Source organism: Rhynchophorus ferrugineus, unplaced genomic scaffold (genome assembly GCF_030347505.1).
Source record: "Rhynchophorus ferrugineus isolate W39M unplaced genomic scaffold, kcgeb_rfMv2 rfM2, whole genome shotgun sequence".
Taxonomy (NCBI): Eukaryota; Metazoa; Arthropoda; class Insecta; order Coleoptera; family Curculionidae; genus Rhynchophorus; species Rhynchophorus ferrugineus.
Genome location: NW_027472581.1, coordinates 8914498 through 8935253, shown reverse-complemented (window position 1 = coordinate 8935253; position 20756 = coordinate 8914498). Strand labels below are relative to the sequence as shown.

The 20756-nt window shown below is 30.6% G+C and overlaps 1 protein-coding gene and 1 non-coding gene across 2 annotated transcripts; one reads left to right on the top strand and one right to left on the bottom strand.

The window, feature by feature from the left end:
* Positions 1 to 2387: 2387 nt before the first annotated feature.
* Positions 2388 to 17417, bottom strand: LOC143190096 (facilitated trehalose transporter Tret1-like). The gene is made up of 2 exons (XM_076394186.1): positions 17208 to 17417; positions 2388 to 3847 (listed from the first exon to the last, which is right to left on the bottom strand). The coding sequence occupies exons 1-2, from the start codon at positions 17266 to 17268 to the stop codon at positions 2523 to 2525; spliced, it is 1386 nt and encodes a 461-aa protein (XP_076250301.1). The 5' UTR covers positions 17269 to 17417; the 3' UTR covers positions 2388 to 2522.
* On the top strand, positions 7896 to 8003 carry LOC143192128 (U6 spliceosomal RNA). The gene has a single exon (XR_013004747.1). It is a non-coding gene; the product is annotated as a U6 spliceosomal RNA (small nuclear RNA).
* Positions 17418 to 20756: the final 3339 nt, after the last annotated feature.

The following is a 20756-nucleotide window of genomic DNA, read 5'->3' as shown; positions in this document are numbered from 1 at the left end:
CGTTGCGTAATCTGTCAAATACGTAAACATGTGAATGAAAATGTTCCACTACTTTACGGTAAAAAATTAATAGTATTCCCCAGCTAATGTCAAGCAATAAATTCAATCCAGAGAAAATCTAGTTCATAAAAAGAAACTCTCATTAATTAAGCTATTAATTAACTAATTTTAATTTAATTATTAATGGAATATTAATTTATAACATTTTACAACAAGAAGTACAGACAACAACTGGTACGAACTAAAACGAATGAAGTATAAATATCAGGAAAATATAGGAAAAACCTTACAGGTTTGTTTAATTAACATCATGAGTAAATCTATTGCAACAACTTTAATAACATTTCTCTTACGTTATTTATATTAATATAATTTATAATAATATAATTCAATATACTAAAATTATGACAATATGGTGTAAGCAATTATATTATATATTAATACATAAAGAGATCAAATTCATCCTTTTGTATGACAATGTTTGGGCAGATGTTACGATAATTGTGAAGAATATGCTGTTGAAGGATTTGCATGTCATGGAACGATAGCTTCAAATCGATGCAACATGATCTGGTTAGCAAATGGTTTCAAAGGGCCAAAATCCTGCATTCAATCATCATCATCTGTTCAGTATTCAATCATCTAATCATTATTATATTGACGCGGTATCACTATAGTTCCAGAAAATGAAAAAATGATGGAAAAAAATAATGATCATAATACATGCAAGCACTAATGCTAATAAGGAAATTAATATGTATGATTTAAAATAATTTTGTTATTTTTCCAGCTTTGTAAGAATATATGTCGAACACAGCTAGTCCAAGTTATTTGCAATTGCAAATAGAAGGCTATACAATAAACAGTAATGAAATATACATATAAATATACATAATATAGAACAAAGTATAATGGGTTTATAAAACAATATTTGAAAAAACTTTTGGTATTATTCCCTTTTTATTTATTTTATTGTTTAAAATAAACTGTATAAATAATATTAGTTGCTTATCAGTATTAACGAATTTATTTCTATCTAGTGTTGTAAATAAATATAGCTAATAAATAAATTCCGACATCTAATCTAAAATTAATTACACATTTCCCTGGCAACCTTGAAATGGCATATATACAAAAAATGTACATAACAGATCACTTGAAAAGTCCCCGGCCTACCATAGTAAAACATATTTTTTGGTAAAATTAGTTTTTTTTTATTCAACATAATTCCCTTCAAAGGTGATACACTCATTATAGCGACCCTCCAACTTTTCAATACCCTTTTTGTACTACAATTTGTCATTTGCTTCAAAATAGGTTACAGTTTTGTCAATCACCTCTTCATTCGACGAAAACTTCTTCCCAGATATCATTCTTTTGAGTTCGGAGATATCTGGAGCCATATCTGGAGAATACGGTGGATAAGGAAACCATTCGAATTTTTGCCATCGTTTTTACTGACTTGTGACCCTGTGCATTATCTTGGTGAAGCAGCAGTTTCGTTTTCTTCAAATGCCGTTTTTCGGAGATTTCGTCGAATCGAACACGTTATTTAATAGCCGCTGTTGATGTCATACTTTTTCAAGGTAGTCAATTAAAATTATTCCATGCGCATCCCAAAATACAGGCGCCATAACGTTGCTAGCTGACTGTTGCGTTTTTTCGCGCTTTGAAGCGGGTACATCGTGTCCAGTCCACTCGGATGACTGTCGATTGGACTTCGGAGTGAAATAATGGAGCCCTGTTTCATCCATTGTCACACATCGATGCAGTAACTCTGGTTATCGATCTCCGTTAACTCGGTATTACGTTTGATCATCTTCAAACACTGCTCCGAATCATCAACTCGTCATTGTTTTGATCAAAAGGGAGCTCGCACGGCACCCACTTTGCAGAGAGCTTTCTCATACCTAAATATTCGTGAATGATATTATATACACGTTCAATTGATATCTTTAGGGTGTCTGCTATTTCATTCAATTTCAATTTACGGTCATTCAAAATAATTTTGTGGATTTTTTAAATGTTTTCGTCGGTAATAACCTCTTTCGAGCCTCCACTGCGTTCACCGTCTTCGGTGCTCATTTCACCACGTCTAAACTTAGCATACCAATCCTTGATGGTTCGTTTTCTTGAGGCAGTGTCCGGAAACTCGGCATCTAGCCAATTTTTTGCTTCAACTGTATTTTTTTCCTTCAAAAAGCAATATTTCATCAACACGTGAAATTCCTTTTTATCCATTTTTTTACACTAACAAAAGTTGCTTCACTGAAAATGTTATAATTCACAAACTAATGATCCGATAACTGTCAAATTTATACACGCCTCTTTTGAGGGTTAGGGCTAACGAAAGATTAGATGGATTTTTATCTGGTAGCGCCATCTATGACTCAGGCCGGAGAGTTTTCAATTGATCTGTTATACGGACGGAAAAATTTTCTATTGCAACAAAAATACTAAATCACTTTAAAAATTATTTTATTTTAACATTATCACAAATAAATATTAAACCTATTATACATTCATTTTCGTTTGGTTGTCCTTGCTTCTAAAATAAATTGAATTTCTTCTAGAGTTTTTCCCTTAGTTTCGGGTATCCATATATAAGTATAGAGAGCTATCATGAAGCTAGAGACACTGAAAACGTAAAAAGGAGCATACATACCGAAAGAATTATACAGTAACGTATAGAGATTTATAGAGGCCAAAGCGGCCAACATATATATGACATCAGCGAGCGTTATACCGATAGCCTTGCAATTGGGAGGAAATATTTCAGCCGTTACCACAACGGGAACTAATCCCAGTCCTATTTTGAACGTCGCTGCGTATATCATGACGCATACTATCGGTAACCAACTATAAGAGGTGATATCGAAATCCAGATATTGTAAATTAAAATATAGCGATAATATAAACAATGCTAAACCGCTTAGAATTCCTGATAACATCAGCAGTACCCTTCTACCGAACTTGTCAATGAATAAAGAAGCTATCGTTGCGCTGACTAGCATCGTTACGGCAAACAGGATTGCTGACGAAGTTGAGCTCATATATACTGAGCCAGCTTCCTCCAAAATCAACTGAACATTCATCATTATTACACTTATACCAACAAAATGCTGACCTCCGTTTAACACTATCATAATGGTCATTGCTAGTCTGTTGGTGGGATTTCGTATGAGATCCATCAACGATCCTCTGTTCTCTTTCTCTGCTGTTATCTCATCTTGTATGTTAGCAATTTCTTGATCTATATCAGCGTAGCAATTGACGCGTTTTATAGCCCGTCGTGCTTTTTCATGTTGGTTTTTTGAGACATAATAGTATGGTGATTCTGGCATAAATGGAAATAGTATACATTGTGCTGAAGTTAATACGATTCCGACTATTGGTGTGACTATGTACGGCGTCAAAGACCCCGTACAGTATACAATAAGAATTCCTAAAAGCATCTGTAAATATATCATTGATGCCAGAAAACCTCGGATGCGATAGTCTGAAATTTCCGCCACGTACATCGGAGCTGCAACCGCGCACATATCCCCAACCATTCCCGCGAAGAATCGAGCAATGAACATCACCGTAACGTTTTCCGCAACTAGAAGCATTATCCAGCAAATACATCCCACCAGTGATGACAATATCAAGGAGGATTTTCGTCCAAAATAGTCAACGGCAAATACCGTGATTGGTAAGCAGAAAACAGCTCCAACGAGTGTTAGATTCTCCAACCAGTTCCCATCGCTTTCTGTTATTTCTATGTGGGTCTCGTTACTGAGGAAGTACGGTACCAATGGCGATGTCCATCCGTATGTCATTCCATCCGATATTGCAATTAGGGTACCTGAAAAAATAAAGAATTACAATAATTTAAAATTATTCAAAATTATAAAGGACACTATCTGGTGAATCAACCGTTGAACTTTCTATGTAACATTCATTCATGGCTGATTATAATTTTATTTTTATTCGATATCAATCCCAAAAAAGCATCAGGCATTAACTCGGTAATATCACTTAATAAATGCTGAAAAATCTACCAAGACAATTATAAAACTGACCAAATCAGATATTTCGAAAATAGCTAAAGATATTATGATACTGAAACCAGGAAAACCACCAAATGAAGTAAAATCTTATCAACCAATTTCATTATCATCAGTAATATTCAAAGAATTTGACCAACATAAATAGAAACAGTACTACAAATACAACGTGGAGCAAAAGTCCCGCTAGCATTAACGTAATTATCGATGAGTGGCAATAATGGAACGATTATTTTCAATAAATATTATCACTATATCTGCGTGCTCTTGTGGCGTATATTTATCAATAATAAAATTTGGACGTCCACATAACACAATGGTCAAAGCGAAACTGAGCTAAACGTCACATAACCAAGATGGCGCGCAGTCAAAATGGTAGCTGGATTTTTGCCCCACCATAAACAAACTACAACCAACTAATACTAACATACAAACTAATACCAGCATAGATTTGATTTTATGAACAAACCTTCAACAACTTACTGGGTACATAGAACCAGAGATATTATTGAAAAGGCCTACGAAGAGAACAAAGGTTGCTATATTCTTGGATAGCACAAGTGCTCGATAAAGTCTCTCATAAGGGACTCATGTCTTATAATCTTACAGTAGCAGTACGCTGAATTTTTGAATTATTTCTTCTGAGCCAGGATACAAATGACAATGAAAAAAACAAAAGCAGGTGTACCGATGCAGGCGGTGCTCCTCTTCGTTACTTACATACGGCTACATTTGCTGTTGACATTGCGATACTTGATATTGATGGGAAATATCGAAAAAGCCACCAGAAAACTAAAACACTCATGTAATAATATAAATGAGTGGATTCAGACATGAAGAATAAAAGTCAACCAAAGTTAATCAGTTCGTATTGAATTTACCTACAACCAAACTGTTCATATATCAACAAATATAAAACTGTTATCTGGTACAGTAACAATACTAAGTACCTTGGGTTGAATCTTGATGCAAAATTTAATCGGAAAGGACATATTCAAAGGAAAGAGAATAGCTCGATTTAAATACAAAGAAATATATTGGTTATTTGAGATAAAATCTAATTTTTACGTACATAACAATTTGCTGATGTATAAGCAAATATTAAAACCTATATGGACCTATTAAATGTGGTTATGGGGTTCTGCGAAAGGTAACATCAACAAGCAAAATTATTTCAGAATAAAGTGCCCAGAAGTTATGCGGATGTTCCAAGATTCGAAAGAAGAGTTCACTCCCATATTAAAAACCCATGTATTGTATTGTAGTTGTTTAATGTTAAAAAGTAAAAACTTTAAAAATTGGTACTAACTTTTTTGTTTTATTATATTATATAAGAAACTAAGTAACTACCAATGGGCCTTCCTAGATAAGTATCTAGTTTTAGGTCATTCTAGAGAAAAAAAATCGAATTGAAAAGTTATTCGGGAACGACTAGAAGTAATATATTAATAATAAAAAACTTTAATTGGACAGTTGATTCTTCCAATTCTCTATGTTTAATATATTCTTTTTACCTGATCATTGAACTGTGAGAATTATAAACTATACTGAAATCACCACTTTTATTATATAGTATGTTCAGTATAAGTTTAAAACAGAATTTGATTGTTGTTGATATTGATTCATAAATCAATGTTTTCTAAGCTTCGGATGTTGATGAAGTTACCAGAAGTAATATGGTATGGTGGTATAAATCTCTCAAAATTACATCAAAATGCTAGTATAACAATAAAAAATAAAATATTTTAACGTTGTAATGAGCTAATAGAAGACTTTGACCTGACTTTATATCCCCTTCTGTTCAGGCTTCAGTTTTCAAAATACAAACAAGACTATGCCCTTTAACACCCTTCCTCTTATTCCATTATAGTGTAAATAAGTTTGGGCTGTTGATGTAAAAAAAGTTGCCACCAGTAAATAAATTTGGCTCTAAAATTGTCTCAAGATATCACGTGCAACAAACTTTGTAAGCATCATGGATATTTTAGTTAATTAACTTGCTGCTTTATATATTCTTCGACCCATTATCTTGACCATGATTTTCAACATTAAGCCCATCATCAGGTAACAGTACCAACTTTGAGGCTAAACAACAAGAAGACATTCATTCAATTTCAAGCACTTTTGCCTGTCTAGTTACTTACAATAAAAGTAATAAACATAAATTAATATACGTGCCTGTGTGGGACTCGAACCAGAGAATTGTCAAGTATTAAGGACTGATATAGAAACCTTACTCAAATTGAGGAGGTTTGGAGCTGAGACATAAAAATTGTCTGTGAGTGAATAGTCGAAAATATTTCCTGTATATGTATAGTTTATTTCAGTCTGCGAAAAATAATGAACAAATAGACATAACAAACAGAACAGGTCATCAAATACGAATTAAAGTTGCTCAAATCTTTCGATTTACAGCATTTGGAAAATTTTAAAGTTACAGAAACACTCTTTATTTATTTTATGAAATTCAATGAGAAGAATCGCAATTCAGGGTGTAAAACTATTGAAGACGCACTGAAGCAGCTTAAAACTTATTACTTTAAATACCCCTAGCGGTGAAAAATTGACATTTGAAAACATCAAATTTGGAAATCCTTTAGTTGAGGAGGCGTCTTCAACAATTTAGGGTATACGGCCAACAAGAATAGCTTGAAGTGACTCAGTTACGACTTATTGTTATTTAAAAACACCAAAACCTAGGAAACCGCACACTATTGTATGTTTGGGCTAAGAGAGTAATATTCAGAAGATCCACAAATGTAGTCTCACGAAGATTACATCAATACTGGCAAATACAAATTTTTCCACATTTTTTTTGTGTGTATTTGTTCATACGCCTTCATTAGACGTAAATGTCCAAATTAGCCAATCGTCAACTTTATCTTTCAGAATACGTCTTAATTAAACCAACTTTGACTTTAACTCATAACTTACTTAAAGAATTCTATAATTTTAAAATAAGTGCCTAATTTTTAATAATAAGCGGCAAAGATTTATTTATATACCCAATATGTTTTCTAATTAAAATTAGTGATTTCCGTTAGATAATGAAATTCATTGATCTAGGAGATCACATTTTACTTTTAATTAAACATCGTCTAAGTATTTTATGAATCGTAAACAATATCTTATCTGCCTGTTACAAGTATTAATACATAAAACAAACAGTAAACAAATTAAAGTTGATATGATCATATGACAACTGCTGCTGTAACTAAAGAAACAATTCAATAAATATAATTATCGCCTTACGTCAAATAATGTTTATAACGCATTTTTCACAAATGTCACGAAGTATAGTATCTATATTATCTTAACTACATAATAATAGCTATAGTTATTGTATTCCCTGATTGTGAAACTTCCCAATATCAATATCGTATGTCATTTCGTCAAAATTTAAACAATATGCATTTTAAACATCAGTTTATTATCAATTTATTCAATATTAAATCATCGAATGATTTTAGAAATTTATTTACGATAGGTACAAATTTCATGTATTAGATTCGTCATTTTGAAAATGTTACTTCCAGTAGAGTTGATGGAACATGATCTGGCTAAATGAAAACAATTAATAATCGACTAACATTGAAATTGACTTATTAGAAATTGATGGATCGCAATGATTTCCCTCAATAAATCAATGAAATAAATTTGGCATGGCATTTACCATGGAATTATACTTATATATAATGTTTCTCTGCATTTTGGGATATTTCAGAACAACAATGATTTACTTAAAAATTTCTAGAAATCAAAAGTCTTGTTCCTCAGTCACAGAATTGCCATCAACATATTTATTAAATAAACCGAAACACTCAAATATTTTTTATTATAATTATGGTCTACTCACTTACGTGATACATATAATGAAATTAAGACGATACAGAAAAGATTAGATGACCCTTGTTCAAGGATAATACGATAACTCGTAAAAAGATCCATATTTGTTAATTACCGCAGACTCCCTTAAGAGTCATCAACTGCATCAAAAATTTCTGTTCCGCATAGCTCAAACACTCTCTTGCTCAAAACCATTTTTAATAAACTTAGATCATTAAATCTAAATCGTTCATTTTGACGTTCACACCTTACAGGAAGGGTGTAAGAATCAATAATGGTGATTACATAAAGATCTAAACCCTCATACTTTTATACTAAGCTCGGCTAGCTACAATGGGATTTGTTGGTTGAAAATAAATTAGTTATTGAGTTATTTTTGAAGCACGAACCTCCTCCATTTGCACTGGGTGTGACACAATATTCTCAATTAGAGATATATTGATTGATGACAGGAAATACACCGTTCAAAAAAAGAGTTTAGAGAATATATAACATTTACTGTTAAGACACCTTATTAATTACTAACTTTTTTATTCGTTAATTTGTTTTATATACATTGTTTATTACAATGTTTTATCAAGATTTATTTTTGTTCTACCATATGTATCTTGTTATTAGTATAATGTATAATTATTAATTTTATAATCACTATATATTACACTTATGATTATTCTTATATATTAATTATTTGTACTATACCTCCATTGAAAATCATTCATTTTAAATATGTATAAATAATGAAATAAACCATGTAAATAAATAAATAATATATTGATGTATCTAGATATCATAACATAAACATATATATCTAACTTATTTATTTCTAGACTATTTTGATGTCGGTTTAAATAATTTATAAAACTAATGAATTAGAATGAGGAAGTTAGGATGAAAGATTATGATGTTGATTTTAGAAATAATTCCGGAAATTACTGTCAGATTACTCTATTCCAGTTTGCATACTTATTATTATTACATAAATTATTATTATTGGGTATTAATATAAGTGATTTAGCAACTAATTTCCAATACCAGAACAGTATTATTTTGCTCATTAATCCTTACATCAAAATTGCTTGACGGTTATGAAGATTTGGAAATCCTATTTTCATTTTTAAAAATATTCAAAACAATTTTATAACAAACTGGTAACCATTTCGTCGACTTTTGCCAATTCTAGCATTAATTCCGTCAATGTAGAATGTTGAACCAGTAAAAAACTCAACCAACTGCAAAAGTTGTTTCTAATCCTTGAAATTATATCATTACGTAAAACTTCTCCTAATTTTTCCAAGCTTTTAGTGATTCATTTTACAAATGGCTCAGTTTGATTTGATGTCAGTAATTGAAAACTGAAAAAGTATGTTTCAGTTTTGTGACGATTTACTTTTTTAGATATAAGCCTAAAAAAAGAAATACAGTAGGTCAGATAGCTGAACAATGTGGCCATAGATTATTATTCGTTCCTCCCGCGACTGCATATTCAATTCAATCGAATCGATATGGTATTTGGCAAAGAATTACTATAATGGACGTGCAGAACGAGGAGGATATACAACTAAAACTGTTAGGATATCTGGATAGAAATATGGTCTACAATGACACCCTTAGTCTAGATGAAATTCATCCGATACACAGAAAGCGACAGTGCTAAAAGAAGTTTTACAAAAACAAGGTGATGAGAGTAGAAACAACTAAGGGTGAGTATATAACTAATGTAACATATAAGCAATTTTACATGAACACTCAGCTGTGCGAAAGTTATGTTCTCGTTTGATCCCACACAATTTGGCAATCGGCTCGTGTCGATTGGTAAAAAGAAATGCTTAATAAATTCAATTGCGGTGCTTCGAAAGAAGTTTATAAAATCGTGACAGGTGACGAATCATGGATATATTCGTATGAACCCAAAGCTAGGCAGCAATCGACTGTATGGGTGTTCCAAAATAAACCAAATCCAATAAAAGTCGTTCGCGCACAAACAACTTCAAAGAAAATGGTGACCTGTGTCTTCGGGAAAACTGGTCATATTGCAACAGTGCCTCTAGAGAATCGTAGAACAGTAAATTCTGATTGCTACACAACCATTTGTTCGCCAGAAGTTATCGGTGAAATTAGGAAAACAAACAGGAGATACCGGATTGTTCTTCATCATTACAAGCTTCATAACCAGCTCTCATACATCGGCTCAAACAACAGACTGAGCACTCAAAACATCGAATTGATGGGTCGTCCGCCGAACAGCCCTGATTTGGCACCAATTGACTTCTTTCTGTTCCCATCCGTGAAGAATAAACTGCGTGGTCAACGATTTTCATTGTCCGAAGAAGCTATTGAAGCGTTCAAAAATCATGTTTTGAGGATACCTCATTCGGAATGGAATAAGTGCTTCGAAAATTGGTTTAAGTGTATGCAAAAGTGTATCGATCATCGTGGCGAGTACTTTGAAAAATATTTAAAATATTTTCGCAGCTTAACTACTTGTTTTTTTCCTATTCCCAAAATATAAATAGCGACCCTCGTATGTTTTTTTTATTTTCTGTATTCAATATAAGACGGATTCGGTTTCTTTACAGACATTTATTAAAACGTCAACTCCTAAATGTCACTAAACTCGTGTAACATTTCATGTTAAAACATCTGAATTTTTTGATTTGCCGAACAGCAATGAAAATATTTACGTAAGATGATTACTTTTCAATTGAGAATCTATTTAGACTTAAAATATTGGTTTGTACGGTAAACATAATAATCGAAAGAGTCCACTTTTAGAAAGCCGTAAACGGCTCTTGGAGATAAGCTACGAAATGTTATTATGCCAATTAAGAAAAATTAATTAAAATTAAAAGGGTCCGGAAGGAAGACGTCTAATAAAACTAGGTCAAAAAGACGTTATAAATTCTGTTATTCTCGTAATGGTTTAACTTTTATATACAAATTATACTTAAGATAATTATCATAATGAATTTTATAGATAATTATAATATATCCTTTTAATATTAATGATTTGTTAAATAGGTTTTATATTTCGATAGGATAAGCCTTCACGATGTTAATAAAATCTTATTGCATGGCATCTGATCTATGTGAGTATAGTCGAAGGAAACTAGATCTGGCAAATAAGAGTAAGTATTAAAACAATTTGTACTTTAATTAATTTTTTTTATGATGGATAATAAAATGCATTGTTTTGAGGAAATATTATCTTCCACCAACTAGGTTTTTTTCTTTTGAATATATTCCGTTAGCCGGAATTAAATTAATTATCAAGAAAAGAAGACAGGCTGGCAATCGTTTCACTGTTACTCGAAGTGTTGCTTGGTGTAGTTAAATGGAGTTCGGCCAAAAATATCCCAGCTGAAGCTGTAGGGTCATATAAAATTGATTGATTATGTTCAACGACATCTGGCCTACGAGTAGTACGAGGATTCCCAGCCCATGTATCACAGTTTAAGATGTAAGGCCACCAAATGTTGGCAGTTGCTGTGAATTAACGTGGTTTATTGGAATTTGGACAGAAGCTTGCAGTTCAGAGTGAACATCCACCAAATTCGGATAGCTCAATTTCTTAAGCGAAGACATATAAGCTGTCCAAACGGAATAACGATCACGTATACCTGAGACCACTTCTAAAGAGGGTTAAAAAACTACCTAAATTGTGAACGCGTCAGACAGAGGGGTGAGTTTTCTAGTAGAAAAGAACTCCTGGTATCGCTTTGTATCACCCTTCAAGCCCTTTCTTGTTTCCATTAAATAAAATAAACCTAAACCCTTTCACATATTATAAGTTATATCCATAACACGACACCTGTATGAATATTATATACATTTTCTGGTTCAAATGCACTTGCGGCATCGTACGAAAGAAAATATTTTTACAGCCCAATAATCATACGATACCTTATTGATGCCTATCATACTAATTACCATATGTACCTTAATCTTAAGTTATCTCATTTTACAGCATACTTCACAGAATTGGAGTGAGAATTTGCCGCGACTGGATTCGATATATTACTCTTGTACAGTACTATAAGAAAACGCTTGATCGTCGTATAAAGAATTAACTTTGTTGATACATTTTTGTCTTGATAATTCACAATTACAAAATTACATACTGTTCTGAAGGAAGAATTCAACAATGTTCCAATAAAAGCGTCCTATGATAACAAGTAGTGCTGCCAAGGCCAAAAATATAAATAGCAACACTCGTAATAATTAGTTATCAAACACTCATGTGATATGAGATTTCAATAATTTAAATAATGGAAACTGACTATCTAGAAGAAACTTTTGCTCCAAAAGTTCAAATATATATCAAATTTTCTACTTTAGAAAAGTAAAAAAGAGCATACCTTTTTCAAACCACTGACAGAAGGTAAAATTGAATATAAAATGTTAGAAAACAATAATTTTAAATGTCTATGCCTTCAGTAACATTACTACAAATAAAACAACCCCATATTTTTATAAACTTTGATACAAGGATTGATAGATTGCAATAAGTAATTATATTTATATTTATCACCATTTGTAGAAACATGACTTGTGACAATTAGACCATATCGATACAATACTAGCTGAATGCATGATCATTTAAAGGGCTATACAGCTTCACTATTGTACATACGATACGATGATGTTAAAGAGAAATACCGGAAGAAATAAAGATAGTGTTTGCATTTATAATAATCAACGTTATTTATTAATCAAACTGTGAAGTATCCATAAAAACAATTACTAAAATAATGTAACATAACTGTTAAACTCGATTTCAGACAGACCCATACCATGGATGGCCTAGTTTTGCGTTATCTGTACCCATTACTTTTATTTCTCGATATGAAGAAATCTGCTAACGAGATCCATCAAACACTCTTTTAAACTTGTGGTCATTCTGCTGCGTCATTTCACTATTACTAGTTTTGGTATCAACGATTTAAGGGTGGTATTCATGATATCATTGACAAAAAACAGTCTACAGGTATAAGCAAATCAATGACAGTAAATAGCAAGACTTATTGGACGAAACCAAACTGAATCTCCCGAAGAATTTTTAAACAGCTTTGCAGTCGACCAATCAACTATTCCAAGACGTTTCTAGGCAGGAAGGAATAGTTTTAAGGAGTGACTTTTGATTAGCCATGACAATTGGATACGAAAATTGGAAGTGAGAAAGTCATGAAGTAATCTAGGAGAGATATCTACACCGACATCGAAGCGAAATATTCATGGCTAAAAAGTCTTGTTATGCATATGACGGAACAAACAAGCTGCAGTGTATTACAAGATTTTATGTGGCATGATAACGCTGGATTATATGTTACAAGAGTTGTAAAGGATTCACTCTTGCAGCTCTAATTGGGAGTTCTGCCGCAGTTCTTAATAGTTCTGAGGTGCTTTAGACACAGCATTACCATGTTGCCAAAAAGTTGGGAAAAAAAATGTAAAAAATTATAGAAGGTTTTATTTCTCAATAAAAAAAATCAATATATCCCAATAAATGCCTTATCAAAGAGAATAAAACGATCAGAATAAATTCAAGCACCCTCTTGTTTCCATTAAATAAAATAAACCCTTTCACATATTATAAGTTATATCCATAACACGACACCTGTATGAATGTTATATACATTTTCTGGTGCAAATGCAGTAGCGGCATCCTACGAAAGAAAATATTTTTACAGCTCAATAATCATATTGATGCCTATCATACTAATTACTATATGTACCTTAATCTTAAGGTATCTCATTTTACAGCATAGTTCACAGAATTATTATTGGAGTGAGAATTGGCCGCGACTGGATTCGATATATTACTTTTTTACAGTACTGTAAGAAAACGCTTTATCGTGGTATAAAGAATTAACTTTATTGATACATTTTTGTCTTGATAATCCACAATTACAAAATTACGTAACACTCTGAAGAAAGAATTCCACGATGTTCAAATAAAAACGTCATATGATAAGAGTTAGTGCTACCAAGGCCAAAAATATAAATAGTAACACTCGTAATATTTAGTTATCAAACACTCATATGATATAAGATTTCAATAATTTAAATAATGGAAACTGACTATCTAGAAGAAATTGTTGCTCTAAAAGTTCAAATATATATCAAATTTTCTACTTTAGAAAAGCAAAAAAGCATACCTTTTTCAAGCCACTGACAGAAGGTAAAATTGAAAATAAAATGTCAGAAAACACTAATTTTAAATTTCTATGCCTTCAATAACTTTACTACAAATAAAACTACACGATATTTTTATAAACTTTTAAAGGACTGATACATCGCAATAAGTAATTGTATTTATATGGATCACCATTTGTAGAAACATGACTTGTGACAATTAGACCATATCGCTACAATACTAGCTGTATGCATGATTACTTAAAGGGCTATATAGCTTCACTATTATACATACGATTCGATGATGTTAAAGAGAAATACCGGAAGAAATAAAGATTAATTAAACTGTGAAGTATCCATAAAAACAATTACTAAAACAACGTAACATAACTGTTAAACTCGACTTCGATTCCTCAACATAAAATAATTGATTGATTTGTTCACTATATACAGACCCATACCATGGATGGCCTAAAATTGCGTTATCAATACCCAATACTTTTATTTCTCGATATGAAGAAATCCGCTAATGAGGTCCATCAGACACTAATTTTAAAGGTTTTCCGATATATGGAAACTTAACGTTCTAAAAAGATATTCTTTAAGGAAAACTATAAAAGCTAACATGATTAACCATCTATAGTTACAATTTTAAATACCATTTTGTAGAATTTAACAAATAAAAGTTAAAATTACAAGAAAATTTTAAATATGTTATCATAAAATATGTCAGTGTGTTTAGAAGGAATGATGATTTTATCGCAATTTTTCTCTGAAAATTCTCTTAGCATACGGAGTATTGTCATTAATACTTCGTGAATTCAAAAGATTAGTTGCTACAAAAGGGAGGTGTTTGATTGAACATTGATTAATATGGTGGTTTAGAGTCTTCTAAGTGCGTTAATATTTCTTGAAGTGATATTAATGTATTTATCCTACAGTACTCTTGGTGATGCAAATACATTAGAACAATTAGAATAAGTAATATATTAACTGCACTGCAACCACTTTATATATCCTGGAATATAATAATAAAAGTAAAAACAAAGATGACAAAGTAAATAATGTTAAAAAATAAATGGTGACATGTAGCTGTATTTTAAGATTAGAAATATATAAAAGCCGTTTTCTTGAGAAAATCAAATCGAGAGCCAAGGAATTCGATGTTATTAAATATTAGGCGTTTTGTGTTTTTATTGTAAATATTTTTATTGCATTGTAGCTGCACTGTATATTACTGTGGGAGTATAACTAAAATCTCGCATATATTAAAAATACCATATAATTTTGGATTAAAAATTAATTCTGAGAAAATTGTTAGCGTGTAAAGTAACCATAAAAGACTTAGAAATAGACAATTCTTTGTGGATATATTGTTCTTCATGCTAGAAACAAGCGGTCAGCAAATAATGGCCTTTAGAAACTAAATTAAGTTTTGAAGATACCAGACAGTAGATCAGATGGCTGAATAATATGGCTACAGAGTATAACGTCTTCCGCCCTATCACTGATACTCAATCAAATTGAATTGTTATGGAATGTGGCAAAGAATTACTACTATAGCTATCCAGGTCAAGGAAGAATTTCATGCAAGAACTGTTTGGATATGTGCAATTTATAGTCTGCAACACCTTTCGGTTTGAATGGACTCCATCAGACACACACAAGAAGAAATTAATAAATGATGGAATTGTCATTTCGTGTTGGATTGGAAATGTAACATGATTATGATAAATGATAATTATAGAGCTTAGTCATTAACTTGAATACTGAGAATGTGGCAGCGACTGAATGAACATTTTTGGATGTGGGATTATGATTCAATGCTGACAATACCCAGACAGGGTAATGAGAGTGGAAACAACCAAAGGTAATTAATATAGGATAATAAAATAAATATAATTAATATAGAATAACTGTTGAAAATCATATTGTATAGTATGATAGTATGATCTGGTTAAAATATTCAAGGGGAGAATGAATACTAACTGTTGTGATTAAACCTAATTTTATCAAGGAAAACGTACACAGATCGTAACAGAAGTGTCTAAGGACAAATACAGTGATGTCAGAATGGCTTTATAAGCAAAAAAATTTAAAATCAAAATAAAATAGATTACAATTATAAATGATAACTTTTTTCAATATTTTATTAAAATAAACTAAAGTGGGTAAAATATTAACGTTAAATGCGGCAACATTGCACAGTTTTGACGTCATAAATGGAGATGACGTGATTTCACTGCTACTTTGGATAGACTATACTATACACTAAAATAAAAGAATTTGAATATAACAAATCATGCTTAATTAATATAATATATATAAATAATAAAATAACAATGACCAGTTTGTTAAAATTTATTAAACTTTCGCCCTTTCTATGTTGTTTATAAGAGATTATATTTTATCTACAATTGTGAGATTATAAATTATCATATTTGTTCAAAGGTATATTATTCTTATTGTTTCTATTTCAACAACACTTCACTCGATGTTGGTATTAAATATTTTTTGTATTTTTTTTTAATTTAAAATATTTTTAATTACTTGTATCTTCTTATATTTGACTTTTAAATAGACATCTAGAACAGGTATAATAAAATTCTTGTTGTTTCTTGTTACACTGTTCCAAATCATTTCAAAATACATAGAATGAACAACCATATTTAGTGATTTAGATTTTTAGGGATAAACAATTCAGGGACAGTGAATTGAAGAGATATAAGACGAAACCCAACTGAAATTATCAATTCACTCTATATTTAACAACATTGACATAATTATATATATATATATATATATATATATATATATATATATATATATATATATATATATATATATATATATATATATATATATATATATATATATATGTATATGATTCCATTTAGGACGTTTTCCAAATTAATTATCTATTAAAGTCTAAAGAAAGTATCAAATATCTTTTGAACAGTCAATCAAAAACAAGTAGACAATCTAATATTTGATAACACCTTCAATCTATAGATGTATGGAGTAACTTTAACTAAATTAAATAAATATATTCGTTGACCTTATGAACAACAATATGATAATTCGAAGAATATCGACAGAATTCGAAAAAACTACATTACTTTCAGTTTTTTTTAATGTACATGTTACACTATTCAACTATATATACAATTTAATACGTACCAATTGTAGTAGCCAATATTTGTGGGCCAAACTGCTTCAAAGCATGTTTAATTACGGCCATGTTGAAGTATGTATTCAACTAGTTGGTATAAATATCTCAGACGATGATATACGTGGATTGAGTTTTGGTGGCTGCAGATTCGTAATAATAATCATATACAAGGATGCAAATTTTATCATATCCCTTGCAAATGCTATGCTTTAAATGGAATCACTTTATCAACTGTACATAATAATGCTTGGTTTCTGTTTTTATATATATAGAAGTGTGCCGATAAATAATTGGCTAGAACGATTGAGACATTTACATTTAGCGAGGTAGTTTCGAACGCAATTGAATATGTATAAATAAAAGATAATAACTTCAGGATATAAACCTATTATTATATCATTCAAGTAGTTTAATTCAAATATGTTATCTTTGTATTTCTAAAATCACATTTACAATATATTTATATTATTCTGGTATTTGATTTTTTACCTTTTATACTAGGGCATTCAATAAGTTTGTAAGCTTCAACATTTTTTGTATAACTTCCTTTATTTCAAAGATTATCCAAATTATGGACTCGAGACCGACGAATAAACTGAATATACAAACATTTCGTAGCTCAGGTGCCTTATATTGATAGAAATGTTTTCCCTTGTTAAATTTCGGTTATTTATTATTGTTGTTGTAGCATTAGGAAGATAATCCACAACCACTTTTTAAGCCAATTTATGAACACAATTCGATTTGAAACACAAAAATAGTGAACATATAACATATATCTGGTAAACATTCAAATCTCGACTTGAATCAGAAAAATTCAATTAAACAAAACATTAAAATCAACAAAAATCATAATTGCACGCTTGAATCTAATATCGCTAATAATCGCTTCAGATGTTTCAGCAGTTAAGGAAATATTGTTACTTCAATATTGTTTTATATATAGTAATTACAAAATTGATTAATTAAACCGATGATAATAAACGGAAACCATTAAACTTATAGTGATCACCCTGTAGTCATAATTCAACCAAAATTTAGTAAGACCACAATGTATTAAATTAATCATGCTTTTCTGATAACAATAAAAGGAATAATTTTAAAACGTTATGTTTCTAAAACTTGTTCAAGATCAGACTTATTTGATATATAACATTAATTAAAATAATAAATATCTGTATATTAAAACTATTAATAAATATACTAAAATTAATAAATGAAGTAATATTTTATAGTATAAAACAGAGAATATATGAATAACACAATTTTAATTAAGTAATTTATTTTTAAAATTTAGAAATATATATTAGAGGAATGTATTTACAATCATTAAATTAACTATTGTTTAACTTATGTCTATAAGGTAAATACTTAAAGTTAATAATGAAAGCAAGATACAAAGCTCAAACATAATGCCATATAGTCACATGCCTTACAATATTAATCTTAAAACTCCTTAATATTTATCAATGCTTTAAAATGCTTACAAATTTGCTGTTAACAAATCATAATTTCTTCTATTTTTTCTATGTGCTTAATCTATACAAATTATATAGTTAGTTTCATTTTAACTTCTGATTGTCACTATATCATAAGCCTATTAATAGATAGATTTCTCCATAATAAAACTCTCCTAGGACTTAGCTGATATATGGTCAAACCCTTCTTGAGCTGGTTCATTGAACTTATCTTTAGTGTCATATGAGCTTATTTTACTAGATGTGCATATATATAAAAGCGTGGCATGTTATCATCATGTCGTAGATAATGGGTGTCGCTGAAAGGCAATAATAATGGTCGTATAATTTAGGAATATGGTCAATCATTGTTGGGTATTTACTAATGAAAATGTTCAATCCATTCGTATTTCTATGATTCAGTCCGAAATAATTTTCTTGATATCAACAACTTGGGGGATAATGGAAGTTGATAATGCAATAATAATTTTACATCAAGGCCTTTTTTTTCTTTGCTACTTTTGCAGTTCTGTCCATGTCCTCCCTTTACTTGATATTAAAGATCGAAAGACACACCTTATATTAGCTGTTGAAGTTAATTCGTTGTGATTTACAAGACACTTTCCAGTCAACTGAAGAACTGATTCTAAACATCCATTTTTGTATGTATTATTTGGTAAAAAAATAAATAAGAAACATTTTGCAAAATTTTTATAGTATAGAACATGTCTAAAATAGATTTTCGCACTTTGAAAGTAGTAATTTTGATTTCCAAGTTACAACCTAAGCTATTGATACATGTTATTGCTGAACAATTAGAAAATTTTTTCATTAAACCAAGTTAAATGCTCGAAGAATTATTTAAATGATTGGTAATCGAAAACTAAATAAAACTCCACGAAATCGACTCCACAAAGATTTTTCTCGTCTACCCAACATAAAAATAATCATCATTAAAAAGCAACATCGAATATCTGAATCGATAGACATCGACACTCAATTTCACTCTGTGCAACTAAACCAGGAACTCAAATTTAATCATCTATTACTTATTTTAACTGCTTGCATATAGTTTGATCATTTTCTCACTCTAAATAATGTACAGATGTTCTTCTAACGTTCTGTATTAGAAAAGGTACTTCAAAAGAATATATATCAAAAATTCTTCGAACTTTTTATAAAATATTCCAGAAATCTACTAAGTATTTACTTAAAATATAATTTAAAAGTAGCCGAAAACCCTGTATCCAAAAATGTGTTTACTCCTATTTTTTGATCATTTATATTATCTAAAATAATTTTCCAACTTTAATATCGTATACACATATAAACATATCTAGAAAGTGATGTTATAAGACCTACTACATTCAATCTCACATGGTATAAAATGTTATTAAACTAATATTAGTCACTTCAATTTACCTTTTGAAATTGTTTTCGTTATAAATCCCAACTTATTACTAACAGGTTAATTGAACAGTCCCCGGCCTGACACATAAATGGCGCTACTAGAATTAAATCCATATGTTTTATAGTTAGTCCTAACCCTCAAAAGATGCGTGTATAAATTTGACAGCTGTCAAATCATTTGTTTGCGAATTATAACATTTTGAGTGAAGCAACTTTTGTTATTGTGAAAAAAATGGCTAAAAAGAAATTTCTCTTGTTGGTAAAATATTGCATTTTGAAGGAAAAAATACAGTTGAAGCAAAAACTTGGCTTGATTCCGCGTTTCCGAACACTGCTCCAGGAAAATCAACCATCAAGGATTGGTATGCAAAGTTTAGAACTCGTGAAAAGAACACCGAAAACGGCGAAAGCAGTGGACGCCCAAAAGAGATTGTTACCGACGCAAACATTAAAAAAATCCACAAAATGACTTTGAATGACCTTAAATTGAAATAGAATGAAATAACAGACACTCTAAGGAAATTAACTGAACGTGTACATCAAATCATTCACGAATAATATTTGGGATTCGGAGTAGTGTTTGAAGATGATCAAGCGTAATAAACCCGAGTTTTTGCGTCAATATGTAACAATGGATGAAACATGGCTCCTTCATTTCACTCTAAAGTCCAATCAACAGTCATTCGAGTG